General features: G+C 43.9%; 1 protein-coding gene across 8 annotated transcripts in view; it reads right to left on the bottom strand.

The window, feature by feature from the left end:
* Positions 1–17871, bottom strand: part of frem1a (Fras1 related extracellular matrix 1a) — a 377121-nt gene that overhangs the window by 221739 nt on the left and 137511 nt on the right. For all 8 annotated transcript variants that reach the window (XM_072586891.1, XM_072586895.1, XM_072586892.1 and 5 more), the window contains one exon: positions 8194–8538. In XM_072586891.1, coding sequence (XP_072442992.1) covers positions 8194–8538 — 345 coding nt within the window. The remainder of the gene's footprint in view (positions 1–8193; positions 8539–17871) is intronic.

Below are 17871 nucleotides of genomic sequence, written 5' to 3'. Positions count from 1 at the left end.
GTACAAGCTTTTGGAGTGCTGCTCCTTCATCAGGTACCTATTGGAGCAGGATCATATGACTCAGAAGGTTTGTTCAATATATTGCATCAGTTGTATGATACGATGATCTTTTGTTACAACTTATGATCCTGCCCCACTAACAACCTGATAAAGGAGCAGCACTCCAAAAGCTTGTATTTCCAAACAAACCTGTTGGATTATAACCTAGTGTTTTGTGATTTTTAACTAAGGCAGAGAGATCATAACTATTTATCAATGTGATTATGTCAAAACAGGACATAATGAGCTTTTACAGATATGAGACAGTGTGGTGGAGTCACATGTAGTGTGACAGGAACCCAAGATCACAGTTGAGCCCATCTTCATAGGTACAGAAATTGGCTATCAGTTTCTATTCTGGGATTCTGCATTGTTGTGCATCTCAAAGGCTGCCATGGAGGACACTTTCTTAGAAGCTGAATGTCAATGACCACTGAAGTGTTCCCCGACTGGGAAAGAAATGTGTGTCTGGTGCTGGTATCCTACGGGAAGTGGTGGAAATAGTGGCTAATAATATGTTGGATGTCAATGCTGGTGGGGTTGTAAGCAAGGACCTTGAGGACTCAATCAGTGCTGTGAGAAAGAAGCAAAGGGGTGAGATGAGATGTGTGGTTAGATGGGTCAGACATGGATTAGGGTCCTGTCAGCCATAGTGGTTGGGAATTGTCAGTCAAGGAAGAAAGTGGTCATTTCAGAGGCCCCCTTGTAGAAGATGGTATCATCAGAACAAATGCAACAGATCTGGAGAAACTGGGAGAATGAAATGGACCTGTTACTTGAAGGAGGTTGTGAGGATGTATAGATAACTGTGGGAGTCAGTGCATCTGTAAAGGATAGTGGTGGCCAGACTATCCCCAGAAATGTAAACAGAGATGTCGAGGAAGGGAGTCAGAGATGGTCCAGATTAAGGTGAAGCAGCATCAGAGGAGCAGGAGATTCGACGTTTCGGGCATAAGTCCTTCATCAGGAAATTGGAAGCAAAATTAATAAAATATTCTAGTTCAGAACAAGAGAGAGAACCAGAATTGATAATGTTATCAATGTAACAGAGAAAGAGTTGTGGGTAGGTGACCAAGTAAGATTGGAAGAAGGAATGTTCCACGTACCCTACAAAGAGACAGGCATAACTCAGGCCCATGGCCACACAGCTGATCCGAAGACAATGAGTGGAAATAAAGAAGTTGTTCTGAAGAGTTCTGAATAAAGGTCACTGGAGCTGAAACATTAAGTCTGCTTTCTCTGTATTGATGCTGCCAGATTTGCTGAGTTTTTCCAGAAATTTCTGTTTGTGTTTCTGATTTTCAGCAGTCACAATTTTTGATAAAATCTAATAGGTTTTCTCCAAGAGCAGTACAGATAGAGTAATCAGAAAATAATTAGCAAACCATGGGGTTGGGGAGATTTTGTTCTCCCTCAAAAGGCCTTTTGAGATCTCGATCAGGTGGTGGAGGCTGATTCCATTGAGAATGTTGAAAAGGGATGAGGAACTGCCAAGGTTTGGCTTGAATAGTTTTGCTGAGTCCTAGTTTCCTTCATGTGTGAATTATAACCTGTTGATAAAAGCTGGACCTGTTGGAATGGGGCTGGGCTGTCTGCATACAGTTCCCAACTGCCATTTGGTTAAGGAGTCTTCCTAACTCTATGAAAAATAAACATTGGTTGGGCCAATTTTGGAATACTGCATTCAAATCTGGTCTCCCTGTTATAGGAAGGATGTTGTGAAACTTGAAAAGGGTTCAGAAAAGATTTACAAGAAAGTTGCCAGGACTGGAAGAGAATGTGCTAAGAGAATGGGCTGTGGCTATTTTCCCTGGAGCATCAGAGGCTGAAGAGTGACCTTATAGAGATTTATAAAATCATGAAGGGCATGGATAGGGTGAATAGCTAAGGTCTTTTCCACAGAGTAGTAGAGTCCAAAACTTGAGGGCACAGATAGGAAAGATATGAAAGGTGCTTATGGGGTAGCTTTTTCACACAGAGAGTGGTGCATGTATGGAATAAGCTGCCAGAGGAAGTGGTGGATGCCGGCATAATTACAACACTTGAAAGGCATCTGGATGGGTGCATGAATAGGAAGGGTTTAGAGGGATATCGGCCAAATGCTGGAAAATGTGACTCAACTAATTTAGGATATCTGGTCAGAATGGATGAGTTGGATCAAAGGGGCTGATTCCATCCTGTACAGACTCTATATAGATTTACTAACGGTATAGAACTTCACTTTGGAACTGAAGCTGAATTCACGATGGTGCATCCATGATGCTGAGCAAGTTGTGAATAGTATTTTCAGTGAACTGGTCACACCACAGGTGCAGATGGGACAGGCAGAAAGGACATGGGTGACAACCAGGTAGAGTAGAGAGAGCAGGGTAGTGCAGGAGTCCATTGTGGCCAACTACCTTTCTAAAAGATATACAGCTTTGAAGAGATATCTTGGGGGAGAAGACATCGTGGCACCATAGTTGGGTCTGCTACACAAGAAGGGAGGAAAAAGTGCTGCAGGGCTATAGTGGGATGGAATTAAATGGAGGGAAACAGACATAAGTTTCACTGAATGGCTGAAGGGGGAGGGCAAACAGACAGAGGTTGTGGTACATATTGGAACTGATGACATAGGTAGTAAAAAAGTTGAGTTTCTGAAAGCAGAATTTAGGAAGCTAAGCACATTAAAGAAGTGTCAGAAAGATGTTATGAAACTTTAAAGGGTTTAGAAAAGATTTACAAGGATGTTGCTGGGGTTGCAGGATTTGAGCTACAGGGAGAGGTTAAACACACTGGGGCTGTTTTCCCTGAAGCGTTGGAGGCTGAGGGGTGACCTTATAGAGGTTCATAAAATCATAAGGGCATGGATAGGGTAAATAGAAAAAGTCTTTTCCCTGGGGTGGGGGAGTCCAGAACTAGAGGGCATAGGTTTAAGGTAAGAGGGAAAGATATAAAAGAGACCTAAGGGGCAACATTTTCATTCAGAGGGTGGTACAGATATGAAATGAGCTGCCAGAGGAAGTGGTGGAGGCTAGTATAGTTGCAACATTTAAAAGGCATCTGGATGGGTATATGAATAGGAAGGGTTTGGAGGGATATGGGCCAGGTGCTGGCAGGTAGGACTAGATTGGGTTGGGATATCTGGTCAGCATGGACAAGTTGGACCAAAGGGTCTGTTTCCGTGCTGTACATCTCTATGACTCTGGCTGGAAAGGTAGTAATCTTTGGGTTACGTCTGGTGCCACAACTGAGGTTAGTCCAGATGAATGTATAGCTGAAGAAATGGTGCAGGAGGGAGGGCTTTAGTCTTCTGGGACATTAGGATTGTTCTTGGGAGCAGTAGGATCTGTACAAGGTGGATGTTTTCTTCTGAACCAGAATAGCACCGGCATCCAACACTTTGCTAGTGTCATTGGGGAGAGTTTAAACTAACTTGGCAGGGAGGTGGGATTCAGAGAATGTTCAGCAGTGGAAAATGAATGCTGATATTGGAAGTGATAGCAAGTGAATCAGGAAGGCCAGTTAAGGCACAAGGGAATTGGATGAGATTGGATAGTTTTTCGTTCAATGCTTGGAGTCTGACAAAAAAGAATGGGTGAGTTGCAGGCATTTGTAGGCTATGCTTTCCATAGTGTCATTGGTGTCAGTAGGTTAAATGATTCTTGTGATGGAGGCTGAGGTGAGTGGCCCAACAGTAAAAAGGTTCAAGCAGGTGTTAAACTACTTAGTTGTATCTATGTAACAAGCAATACATATCCTGCGAAAAATTGGCATCAATATCCTGCTTGCACAGCTTTTTGGAAACCGATTAAGCTGTTGTCTGAGAAAGCAGTGTTTGCTGACACTGGAACACTAGGACAACTGAACGTGTTACTCAGTTGGAAACATTCACACACCGTTTCTTTATATCATTGAACTGTGCAGAAAGCTTCTTTGCACATAGAATCAGAGAAGTATGGTTTTGGAAAAGCACAGCAGGTCAGGCGGCACCCGAGGAGCAAAAGAATCAATGTTTCGGGCATAAGCCTTTCATCAGCAATGTTGTCGGCGGGGGGGGGGTGCAAGAGAGGATGAGAGATAAATAGGAAGGTGGGGGTGGGCTGAGGGCAAGTACGCACGGAGTCAGACACAGCTAAAGAAAATTTCAGTGTTGCAATGATTACACATCAACCTGGGAGAATAGTGGGATGAAGGAATTCCGTAACCCTATACTTCCCAGTTCTAATTCTTACGCAAAATCCACAAACCTGACTGCTCTTGTTTCCACCTGCTCCTGCCCCACTGAACTTATCTCCTCATATTTTGACTCGGTCCTGTCCTCCTTGGTTCAGGATCTCCCCACGTACGTTTGGCACACTATCCATGCCCTCTACCTCCTCCATGACTTTCAATTCCCTGGCCCCAACAGCTCATCTTCACCATAGATATCCAGTCCCTATATACGTCCATCTCCCATGATGGAAGCCTACGAGCCCACTGTTTCTGTCTCTCCCTCTGACCCAACCAGTCCCCCTTCACCGACACACTCATTTGATTGGCGGAACTGGTCCTCACCATCAACAACTTCTCCTACGAATCCTCCCACTTCATCAGACCAGAGGGGTAGCCATGGGAATCTGCACGGAACCCAGCTATGCATGCCTCTTTGTAGGCTATGGGAACAGTCCATCTTCTATAGTTACACCACCACCACATCCAACCTTTCCCTCCAGTACATCAATGACTATATTAGCTCTGCTTCATGATCCCATAAGGAAGTTGAATAGTTCATCCATTACACTAACACCTCCACCCTGATTTCTGACAAGGACCATCTCTGACACCTCCCTATCCTTCCTGGACGTCTCCAACTCCATCTCCGATAACTGACTCAACATGGACATCTACTTCAAACCTACTGACACCCACAGCTACCTGAACTACACCTCCTCCCATTCCCACTCCTGGAAAAATGCTATCCCTTGCTCTCAATTGCTCCACCTCATGAGGAGCAATTCTACCCCAAATGGCCTCCTATTTCAAGGATCACAATTTTCCCTCGAACATGTTCAACAATGCCCTCCAGCACAACTCCCCCACTTCTCACACCTCTGCCATTGAACCCCACCCATCCCTTCACAACAAAGATAGAACACCCCTGATCCTCACCTTCCACATTATCCTCCACCATTTCTGCAACTTACAATGAGACGCCACCACAAGATATATATTTTCCTCCCTACCCCTAACTGCATTCTGCAGAAACCGTTCCCTCCGCAACTCCCTTGTTAGGTCCACACCAGCGCAACCACACACCCTCCATTTCCAGAATCTTCCATGGTCACCGCAAGAGGTGTAAAACCTGCATTCATACCTCCCCCCCTCACCCCTGCCCAAGGCTCCAAAGGATCCTTCCACATGTGGCAGAGATTTTCCTGTACGTCCAAGCATCATATCTACGGTGTCAGTTGCACTTGATATGGTCTCCACTACATTGGGAAGACAGGATGCCAACTCGCAATGTTTCAGTGAACATCTCTGGGACACCAATACCAAGAAACCCCATCACCCTGTGGCCGAACACTTCAACTCCCCGTCACACTCCTCCAAGGACATGTGAATCCTGGGCCTCCTTGACTGCCAAATCTATGCCACCTGGATGAAGAGCACCTCAACTTCTGCATTGGGACCCTCCAACCACATGGCATCAACGTCAACTTCACCAGTTTCCTCATTTCCCTTCCCCTCCCCATGTCATCCCAGATCCAACCCCTCAAATTGGCACTGGCTTCTTGAACTATCCTACCTGACCATGTTCCTTCCCCTCTGACCTATCACTATCACCCCCCAGCTGCATCTACCTATCATCTTCCCAACTCCCTCAACCCAATCCCAATCCCACCTTATTTATCTCTTAGACCCCTTCTTCCCCACCACATTCCTGTTAAAAGGCTTATGCCCAAACATCAATTCTGCTGCTCCTCAGATGCTGCCTGACCTGCTGTATTTTTTCTAGTGCCACACGTTTTGACTCTGACTTCCAGTATCTGCAGTCCTCACTTTCTTATAGAATCATAGAATCCCTACAGTGTGGAAGCAAGCTATTCCATCCTGTAAGGTGGAGCAACAATCCCCATCAGATACCCTGGACTAAAATCCTCTGAACTTGGGACATGAGTTTGTTGAATTCACATTTGAACTAAAGTTCACTGAGCTCTTTGGCTGACATGATTTGGAGATGCCGGTGTTGGACTGCGGTGTACAAAATTAAAAATCACACGACATCAGGTTATAGTCCAACAGGTTTAATTGGAAGCACTAGCTTTCAGAGCACTGTTCCTTCATTAGGAAACAGACTAGGCAATAAGCAAGCCTCAGGGCAGCTATCTGGAACAGGGATTTAGCTTATAAAATTAAAGGAAGACCCCCACAAATACCTCAGCTAAAAACAATGAACACCAGCCTTAGAGCAAACAACTGAGACATTGTGAAGCCTACAAAACTACTCAAATTTTAATCAGTTTGCTCAGACACAGAGACATTGAACATTCCACACCATTGTAGTACATGCAAACCTGTTCACCTTTGAATGAGAAGGCCTTACACTAATGGCAAAACTTTAACCTACATCCATCCAAGAAAAAATACTGGACATTCAAAACTATCGGAAACCCATTCACTTCTGTCGAAGAAACGTTCACACCTCATCTAATAGTCAGGAGGATACTCAGAGCCCTAAGAGGAGGTTCAAAAGCACAGTAATCAAATCCAGATTTAGAGGGAGATAAGGGCAACCAACAGTGAGTATAACTGGGAAACTGAAAAATGTGTTGCTGGAAAAGTGCAGCAGGTCAGGCAGCATCCAAGGAGCAGGAGAATCGATGTTTCGGGCATAAGCCCTTCTTCAGGGCATTCCTGAAGAAAGGCTTATGCCTGATACGTCGATTCACCTGCTCCTTGAATTATGCCTGACCTGCTGTGCTTTTCCAGCAACACATTTTTCAGCTCTGATCTCCAGCATCTGCAGTCCTCACTTTCTCCTAGTATAACTGGGAAACCCTAATCTCGAAGGGAGATTTGATTCAGCAAGAGGTTTGGCCAGAGTCAAGAGAATCAGCCATAGCCTGTTGCAGTGATTCACATACTGTAACCATCACAGACACAGGAAAAGAAAGAGAGCAAATGATCCATCCACAAACCTCTATGTACTGACAAGGAGCGACCAGAGAGCTGAGATTCCGACCGCGGCAGTGCCAGCGACATCCACCTCCATCTAAATCAACAGAAGCCATTTCAGGGGTGAACATAAGGTCACCAAGACCCTCAGTCCCAACTCAGTTTTTAGTTAGGAAGGATGGGCTTCAGGGCTGGCGGTGCAGGGCCTCCGGAGGGAAAGGATAGGTCTCCGGGATTAGCGTTTTTTTCCTCTCTCTCTCCTTTTCGCTGACACCCAGTAATTAACAGCTTTCTGTTATTTTAAACCCACAGAACCAAGTTGGGGCTGCAAAGCTTAATTGGGTGCTAGTTAGCTGTTAGATAAGTCTCACTTCGCTTGATGCACAACATTGGGCTTTTTGAAATACTCATTTTTTTTCACTTATTGTACATATTTTCAATTTTGCTTGTTATAATCAGAGTTTCCTTTACCTCTGAAGCATCTGCCTCCTGTAGTTTTCACCAGACCACATCACACTATAGAAGAACCGCGATTATCCGACATTCGATTATCCAAATATCGGATTATCTGGCAAGATTGCAAGGTCTCGACACTTGGCTAAATTACGTTATCCAACATTCGATTATCTGGACTTCGAGTAACCAAATGAAATACTCCCTGCCCATGTCTTTTGGATAATCGAGATTTCTCTGTACATAAGTCCAGTGTCAGAACCAGGGAGCTGGTGCACAATAAACCAATCACCACTCCCCACAATCCATCAAGTCCACACGTTTTCTATGTATGCACAAAACAAACTCAAAATTGTCACCAGAATTGGACAAGGGCCAGAGTGGAAGTGGTTGTTTGGGGGGATGGGAGAGAACAGATGGCCCGATTTATCATACACCATCCCATGCCCTGATCTCTACTCCCACCTCCTCAGCCCATATCTGGCAGAGGAATTAAAATTCAATAACAAAATAAAACAGTTACATATTTGATTCCAAATCATCAAAATCTATTTCAACAAATACCTGACAGTTCAGGAGCTGTTCTTTTCAGAATTTCTCCAGCCTGAGGGGGTTTGATGATTTTGAAGAGGATGTAATCATCACTTGAGTCCATGTCCGAGGCTTGAAGCATTACCTTCTCAATCTGGATTTCCTGGTCCTCATAAAGTTCCAGGATGACATTGTTGATGAGGAATGGAGGGCTATCATCTTTTGGAAGGATGTTAATGGGAAATTTGTGCCGGGTGCTATGATTACCATCAAAAATTCGAAATACAATGAAGTCATTTGTGGAGTCACTGTCATCATGATGGTAATGAACAACGCCAGACTTGATGTCATCGACTGTAAACATAAAACCTTTTCCACCTGGAAATGACAGAAATGACATTAATTAGTGGATCAATTTCTGAATCACCATCCAACTTTATTAATAAGCTATACCTCAGGGATTCTATAATTAGGAGAGTAGGCAGGGGTTTCTGCAGCAACAGACATGAAAAGACTAGGTTGAAAGTAGAAAAAGGCCAAGAAAAGAAATGGTTGAGTGGATAGGGATGTTAGATGCCCATGAACTTCTGCTACCAGCAAAAAATCTCTCCCTGCTGCCCATGGCATTTCACCAGTACGATTGATATCCCTGTGTGCGCAGACCATTCTGCTAATCTGAGTGCGCTTCTTTAATTTAGGACAGAACCCATCTTGTTGGACACCCTGTGGCCTTTAAAAGTCCACTACTGCCAACCACATCTTCCCCACACACAGCTGTGAGGATGTAACAATTAGACTTCAAGAAGAAACCAATCACCGAATGGGTGGAGATGAGATTAATCACATAAAAGTGTGGCATGGTATATTATGGTTGAAAGATTGAGGAGAGCACCATTGGGATATATGCACACCTCAGTGTGTGGCAGGTTGCAAAAATAACTGCAACAGATTTGGAATCCTGGTCTCTATAAACAGAAATATAGGGTATAAAAGCAAAGTTGTTACAATTACCTTTGGAAAAATAAACACTGAATTGCCCTTAAGCAGAGTATTGCATTCAACGTTTGAACCACCACTTCTAGAAAGGATGTGAAGGCTTTAGTGATAGTTCAGAAAATATTTTTGAGAATGGTTCCGGGGTGAGGAACTTCAGTTAGGTGGACTGATTGGAAAACGGAGGTTGTTTTTCATTGTGAAGTGAAGAGGAGGAGGAGATTTGATAGAGTTGTTCAAAACCATGAAGGGTCTGAACAGAGAGAGGAGGGGAAACTTAACATCAGAATAGTTGAAAGCCAAAGAAGCAACAACACAATGAAGGAAAGCTTATTCTCCTTATGCAGTTTTGTGAGGATCTGGCATTGATTCTTGGAGATTATGGTGGGAGCATAGAAACACAGCTTTCTACGGGAATGGAATAAGCAATTGAACAGGTCCTTGGGGATAAGTGTGGAAAAAAGGCGCAAGCCAAGTTGTTCTTCCAGAGAGACAGCATTAATATTATTGGGCTGAATGGTCAATGCACAGCAAAAGACCATTCTATGATCTTACATGATAAAATGGTTAAACATGTTTACGGCCCAAGAACATGAAGCAGAGATTCATTACTCCATTGATATTAGGTCATCACAAGCAGGAAAGGAAATTAAGGATAAACAAGAACCACATATGCTGTGTCTATTGAAAATATCATGTGAGTCATGGTGAATTGCTATGCTGCAGAAGGAGGCCATTTAGCCCATGTGGCCTATACTGTTGCTGTAGCCTTGTGCCATCTCTTGCTATTTCCTGTATCCCTAGATAACATTTTATCCCTCCTAAAAGCCTCAATTAAATGTGCCTCGTCCAAATTTCTAGTCTGTGCATACCACATACTAGCTACTCAGTGTATGCAAAGGCTTTTCCCATTCAAAGTTTGTGCAAAGATTTGTAGCTCGGGTGCTGGTTGTTGTGGTCTGTTCGCCGAGCTGGGAATTTGTGTTGCAGACATTTCATCCTCTGTCTAGGTGACATCCTCAGTGCTTGGGAGCCTCCTGTGAAGCGCTTCTGTGATCTTTCCTCTGGCATTTGTAGTGGTTTGAATCTGCCGCTTCTGATTGCCAGTTCCAGCTGTCCGCTGCAGTGGTCAGTATATTGGGTCCAGGTCGATGTGCTTGTTGATTGAATCAGTGGATGAGTGCCATGCCTCTAGGAATTCCTTGGCTATTCTGTTTGGCTTGTCCTATAACAGTAGTGTTGTCCCAGTCAAACTCATGTCGCTTGTCATCTGCGTGTGGCTGTCTTCCTGTTTGTCCTATGTAGTGTTTTGTGCAGTCCTTGCATGGGATTTTGTACACTACGTTGGTTTTGCTCATGCTGTCCTGGTGAGTTGTTGTCCGAGAGTGGCTGTTGGTTTGTGTGCTGTTGTGAGTCCTAGTGGTCATAGTAGTTTGGCTGTCAGTGTAGAAATGTTCTTGATGTATGGTAACGTGGCTAGTCCTTTGTGTTGTGACATGTCCTCATTCCATTGTCTTTCCCTTAGGTATCTGTTGATGAAATTGTGGGGGTTTCCATTTTTGGCGAATAGATTGTAGAGGTGTTCTTCTTCCTCTTTTTGCAGTTCAGGTGTGCTGCAGTGTGTTGTGGCCCTTTTGAACAGTGTCTTGATGCAACAGCCACTCTCAGACAACTCACCAAGATAAAGGACCCGATACCCGGCATGAGCAAAACCAACAGGAGGACAGCTAATAGCCGTATCCATGAACACCAACTAGCCACGAAACAACACGACCAGCTATCCTTAGTAGCCACACATGCAGATGACAAGCGACATGAGTTTGACTGGGACAACACTACCATTATAGGACAAGCTAAACAGAGAATAGCCAGGGAATTCCTAGAGGCATGGCACTCATCCACTGATTCAATCAACAAGCACATCGACCTGGACCCAATATACCAGCCACTGCAGCGGACAGCTGGAATGGACACACAGAAGTGGCAGATTCAAACCACTACAAATGCCAGAGGAAAGATCACATAAGCGCTTCACAGGAGGCTCCCAAGCACTGAGGATGTCACTTAGACAGGGGACGAAACATCTGCAACACAAATTCCCAGCTTGGCGAACAGAACCACAACAACACGCTTTTCTCATAATGCTACTGAATCATTTACACTAAAAAATCTGTGCCCTTTTATTTTTGTTTAACCTGATCTACCCTGCCTAGCCTGCTCATGATTTTGAAAACTTCAGGTAAGATCTCCTCTCAGCCTTCTTCCATCTATCCTCATAACTAAAGTTTCTTATATCTGGAACAATTCTAGTGAATCACATAATGTCATGGAGATATATGGCATAGAAACAGACCCTTTGGAGCAACTTGCCCACGCTGACCAAATATCCTAGATAAATCTAGTTTCATTTACCAGCATTCAGCTTATATCCCTCTAAATCCTTCCTATTCATATGCCCATTCTAAATGTTGCAGCTATACAAGCCTCCATTACTTCCTCTGGCAACTCATTTCATACAAGCACATGAAAAAGTTCCTCTTAGATCCCTTTTAAACCTTTCCCCTCTCAGCTTAAACCTCTGCCCTCTAGTTCTGGACACGCCTACGCTGGGAAAAGGAACTTGGCTATTTACCCTATCTACGGCCTGCATGATTTTATAAACTTCTATAAGATCACGTCTCAGCCTCTGACGCTCTAGGGAAAATAGCACCAGCCTGTTCAGCCTCTCCTTAAAGCTCAAACCCTCCAACCCTGGCAAAACCCTTGTAAATCCTTTCTGAACCCTCTCAATTTGACAACATCTTTCCTACAGCAAGGAGACCAGAATTGAACACAGTATTCCAAAAGTGGCCAAGCCAATGTCATTTACAAACATAGCTACAGCACATTCATTTCCTTCTTCCAAGTCATTAATAAATATTGTGGACAGGTGCGATTCCAAAACTGATCCCTGTGGAACTCCATTGGTTACAGGATGCCAACCTTAAAACGAACTCCTGATCCTCACTCGATGTTTCCTGTCCATCAGCCAGTTCTCTATCCATACCAATATGCTAGCTCCAAAACCTTGAGCTCTTATTCTCTGTGGACTTCCTTGAACATCTGTATCACCAACCAGAATTTCCCGGTGGGCTTTCCCACACCAATGTTCCACAGTGAACACTGCCTTCTCATTCATGTTGAGGCCCTTGGGTGCATGCCGCATGTCCGCAATCCAGTCTTCAACTCCTTGATCATTGACTGTTTCTGATGTTCCCCTGAATGGGTCCAGTGTCCTAATCATCAGCACATAGAATATCTGACCACTGCAACCACTTGCTTTGTAGAGTGAAGGGAATACTCATGGGAAGCCTTTGTCTGCATCTGGCCTAAAAGTCTGATTACAGACAGCAGAGTGACTCAGTGATTAGCACAGCACAAGGGACTCAGGTTCATTCCAGCCTTGGTCAATTGTCTACGTGGAGCTCGCGTGATCTCCTGGTGTCTCTATGGGTTTCCACTGGGTTCTCTGCTTTCCTTCTACAATCCAAAGATTGGCTGTGCTAAATTACTCTATACTGTCTAGGAATGTGCAGGTTAGGTGGATTAGTCATGGTACATGTGAAGTTATGGGGGTAGGGTGGGGATTGGCTCTGGGTCAACTGCTGTTCACAAGGTTGGTCCAGATGCGATGGGCCAAACGGTGTCTTTGGGCACTATAGGGATTTTATGTTTTTTATTTCTATGTTTTCCTCCATCACTACTAGAACTGACTCTAGAGCAGTTTCAGCTTCCTTCATAGACATTGCTATTTTCATCTACTCTATCTCAGCCAGGCACTTTTCAATCTCAACAATTTAGTGCCTGTGCTGTGGAATCCTGCTGACTACAGCAGAATTAACATGAGACTTGAACACACATGCAGCCCAAGGATCAAGGAGTAGGAATTCTTTAGGAGAAAGTGAGGACTGCAGATGCTAGAGATCAGAGCTTAAAAATGTGTTGCTGGAAACGCGCAGCAGGTCAGGCAGCATCAAAGGAACAGGAGAATCAACGTTTTGGGCAAAAGCCCTTCAGCCCAACAACTCCACATCGACCCTCCAAAGAGCAACCCTATTCCCCTACATTTACCCCTGACTAATGTACCTGACACTATGGACAATTTAGCATGGTCAATTCACCTGACCTGCACATCTTTGGATTGTGGGAGGAAACTGGAGCACCTGGAGGAAACCCACGCAGGCACAGGGAGAATGTGCAAACTCCACACAGACAGTCGCCAGAGGTGGGAATTGAACCTTGGCGCTGTGAGGCAGCAGTACTAACCACTGAGCCACCGTGCCACCCCAAAATGATGACAGATTGGGTTTCTCCAATAATTATCAGTGGTTAATTATTAGACACTTTATCTCGGATGTTGATTGAATTCAAATTCTACCATCTGTCATGGTAGAATTCAAACCAGAATCCTCAGAACATTATCTGTATTTTTGGACTAATAATCCAGTGATAACACCACCAGCTCAACACCTTGTTTGGCCACCTGCGATCACTTCTACTTCACAGAAATGACTGTGATCAATCTGTAAACTGACATGGTCAAGATTGCTCATGGCAAGGATTTATATCCTATACATTTCACGTGTAGTAATCTATAATTACAGAGTCTTCAACATGTATTGTGGAAGTGCCTTATGAATTCAATTGGTTCTCATAAGTCCTCACATTGCTCACAAGCAGAGCCCAAATACTCAGATGGAAAAAAAACACTTTGCTCCACCCATTCTGTATGCAGTCACAGCTATTTTCTATTTTCAGAGCATATTTATGATTTGCAGGCCACACTAGTTGCACTGAGTTGCAGGTTTAACATGGAAACACACCCAACCCTGAAATTGATGTTCCTTTCTTTGGGTGCGCACAGCAACTGTGAAACTCAAAGTTATTGGCACAGCCCAAAGCATCAGAGTCAACCTCCCATCTACGGACTCCATATACACTTCTCATTTCAGCACAAAGGCTGCCAACACCATCAAAGACCTCTCCCATCCTGGTAATGCTCTCTTACAACTACCTCCATCAAGCAGAAGCTTGAACACACGCACGATCAGTTTCAATACAGCTTATTTGCTGCGATTGTTCGATTGATGAATGGACATCTCTAATTTAAAATAATTGTTGATCTTGCTAATGTTGATCTTGCTTTGTGTAACTCCTTGTGTATCTCACTTTGTCTAAGCATCCTTTGATCTGCATGCCCTTGTTTGCTATGACCTGCATGCACTGCTTCCAAAACAAAGCTTTTCACTGCACTGAGATGCATGACTACAATAAATTAAATCAAATCCTTGGTCTCCCTGTCCAGCTCAGCCATGCCAACCATTGTAAGTGGACTGACCCCTCATCATGACTGTGAATGGGTCCCTGGCAGTAACCCATCCCTTCCATTGCAATATCATCTCTCACCCAGATTATATTGAGTTTTCCCCTTCATAATTAATGTCTCCTCTGCATCTCAGCCTGTTGCCTCCAATGCCACAAAACTGACAGCAACACATTTTCAGCTCTGATCTCCAGCATCTGCAGTCCTCACTTTCTCCACAAAACTGACATCCCCAGGTTTCCTATTCACAGCAGTGACCCAGATAATATCCTCAACTTTCACTGAGCTGACCAGCAGGACTGAGTGTGGCACACTCACTTGACTCATTCCTGATGAAGGGCTTTTGCCCGAAACGTCGATTTCGAAGCTACTTGGATGCTGCCTGAACTGCTGTGCTCTTTCAGCACCACTAATCCTGCCTCAGGTGAACATCATGACTTATGGATGACAAGGGTCCTGACTGACCTCTAGTGGCTCCCTGACATGAAACCAAGTGCAGGTTGAATTGAACCTATCGGACTGACTGTAGCTGAGTCTGTGGATTGCAGTGACCTGGACTGCTGAATCCCTAAGTGAAGGCTTGACTTCACTAAGGACTATTTACCTTAGACTTTGAGGTGTAGCCATTTGGTTGAATCACATGCAGCGTAGTGATGTACGGCAAATTATCCACTCTCTTGACTGATCATTGCTGACAACTATGTCCATTTAGAGCTTTATGAATCTACTAGAAGGCAAGTCTAGCCAGAAGTACTTTCAGCCTTTAATCTCTGGTTGAGGGGAAATAGGACAAAACGGGAAGCCAGAGACACAGAGAGCATCAATGTAGGCACAAGGGATTGAGCATGAAGAAAGCAGGCAAAGAGCCCAGAGATACACCCTGGTCCAATCCTTTGTCCTTGTACATGAAATATCCTGGCAACACCATTGCAATGAGAGGTACAAGTGTACACTGAAGTGCAGCATTGAAATCCAGAACTGTTTTGTAAGTGAGCCAAAGATGGGCCATGTTTAGAACGAGGCTGTGCAAGTCTGGCTGCTACCATGGAGTGCACCCCAAGATGTTGATGAATGGTGTTCAAAATGGTGGCCTAGAGGACTCACTGATATCCACTCAATTTCATTTTAGGTATTGTCACAACTCAGTTTCTATTCAGCAGTGGGTAGAATAGAGAACTGCACACAAATAAGGAGTGATTAGGTAATAATGGCAAGAAAATAGCTCTCTTGATATGCATGAATGAGATTTGTATTGCACTGTTCAAAGCTTGTTTGCTGAATCAGACTTTCTTTCTCCCGATACCGGCAATCCCATCTTTCTTATCTGGCCATATTTTCCCAATCAACTCACCAATGCCCAAAGGCTTGGTCTGTGAAGATTCTGACAAATGTATTTGTAGTCGTTGACCTATGAGGTGGCAAGAGTTTGTAGGTTTGGAAGGTGCTGTCAAAAGAGCCTTTATGAGTTACTGTGGTATGTGTTGTATATGGTACACATTACTGTTATTGCGCCTATGGGAATAATGTAGATAGTGGATGAGGTGCCAACAAAGCAGTCTGTATTATCCAGTATAAATGCTAAGTTCAAATGATGTTGGAACTGCTTGAATTCTAGGCAACTGGGGAGTCCTCCATTATACACCTAACTTGTAAGCGGTGGATAGACTTTGGGGAGTCAGAGTAGAGTTACTCACCTTAGAATTCACTACCTCCAACATATTGTTGTGACCACCATACTTATTTGGTTAATTCTGTTCAGCTGATTGTCATTTATGTGGCACGAATGTAACTTGCTACTTATCAGCCCAAACCAGGATGTTGCCTATGTCTTGCTTCACTTGGACATGGACTGCTTCAGTATTCATGTGTTATTCATCAGTGAACATCCCCAATTCTGGTTTTATGATGGAGACATGGTGATGCAACTGAAGATGGCCACTACCCTCAGGAACTCCCAGAGAGATATCCTTTGGTGAGATGACTGACCTTCGATAATCTTCCTTTGTGCAACGTATGACTTGAAACAGTGGAGGCCTTTTCCCCCATTCCCCTTTGACTCCAATTTTGCGAAAGTTCCTTGATGTTACACTCAGCTTTTATGTCAACTGCAGTCACTCTCACCAACTTCTAGAATTATACTCTTTTGTTCTCATTTGAACCAAGGCTGTCAAGAGGTCAGGACCACTAGAAGAACCCAAATTGAGCATAAGTGGGTAGAATATTGCTATGGGTGAGCTACTTAATAGCACTGTTGATGACACTTTCCATCACTTTACTGATGATCAAGTGTAGACTGATGGGGTGGAAATTGGCCATGTTGGATTCATCCTGCTTTTTGTGTATAGAACATACTTGGGAAATTTTCCATTTTTTTTCTGGTGGATGCCAATTTTATGGCTGTAGTGGAACAGCTTAGCTAAGGGTGCAGATAGTTCTGGAGCACAAGTTTTGAGTACAATTGTTGGAATGTTGTCAAGGCCCACAGCCCTTGAAGTGCATTTAATTGTCTCTTGATACCATGTTTGGTAAATCAAAATTGGTTGAAAATTCACATCTGTGATGCTGGGGACTCTGGAAGAGGCCAAGAGACATTAATTACTCAGCACTTCTTTTAGATTATATTTCCTATAGTATGGAAACAGTCCATTTAGCCCAACAAGTCCACACCAACCCTCTGAAGAATAACCCACCCAGAGCCATTCCCTTATCCTATATTTACCCCTGACTAATGCACCTAAAACTATGGTCAATCTAGTATGGCAAATTCACCTGACCTGCACATCTTTGGATTGTGGGAGGAAACTGGAGTAACCAGAAGAAACCAACGTAGACACCAGGAGGATTTGCAAACTCCACACAGTTGCCCGAGGCGGGAATTGAACCCAGGTCCCTGGCGCTGTGAAGTAGCAATGCTAACCACTGAGCCACCATGCTGCCCACTTTGTTTAAAGTGAAAAATGATGATGATTGTTGACTGATGTGTTGGCCTCCTCATTATTGAGGAATGAAGTATTTCTGGAGCATCCTTCTGTATTGAATAGTGTGGACCAGAGTAATAGAAACTGAGAAGATTCCAGATTCAAGACTGGTTTGTGATAAGTTGTTTGAAAGTCCCTGGACTACATACAGATGACATTAAAAGAATACCAAATCTTTTAATATTGGATCCTATCAGTCAGCTTTGAGGTCCATCATGACTAAATAATAAACTGACACATGACCAAGGCTTACACAGGCAGAATAAACATTTGGGTAAAGGTTCCCCACTCTGAAAGGTCTGACTTCAGGAGATGAGTAATTTACCCAATCTTTGCTCTTGTTCAGAGTTACATCTCCAGTGCTGTCTTCATCATGTT

Source organism: Chiloscyllium punctatum, chromosome 2, assembly GCF_047496795.1.
Source record: "Chiloscyllium punctatum isolate Juve2018m chromosome 2, sChiPun1.3, whole genome shotgun sequence".
Taxonomy (NCBI): Eukaryota; Metazoa; Chordata; class Chondrichthyes; order Orectolobiformes; family Hemiscylliidae; genus Chiloscyllium; species Chiloscyllium punctatum.
This window is presented reverse-complemented; position numbering and strand designations above follow the sequence as displayed.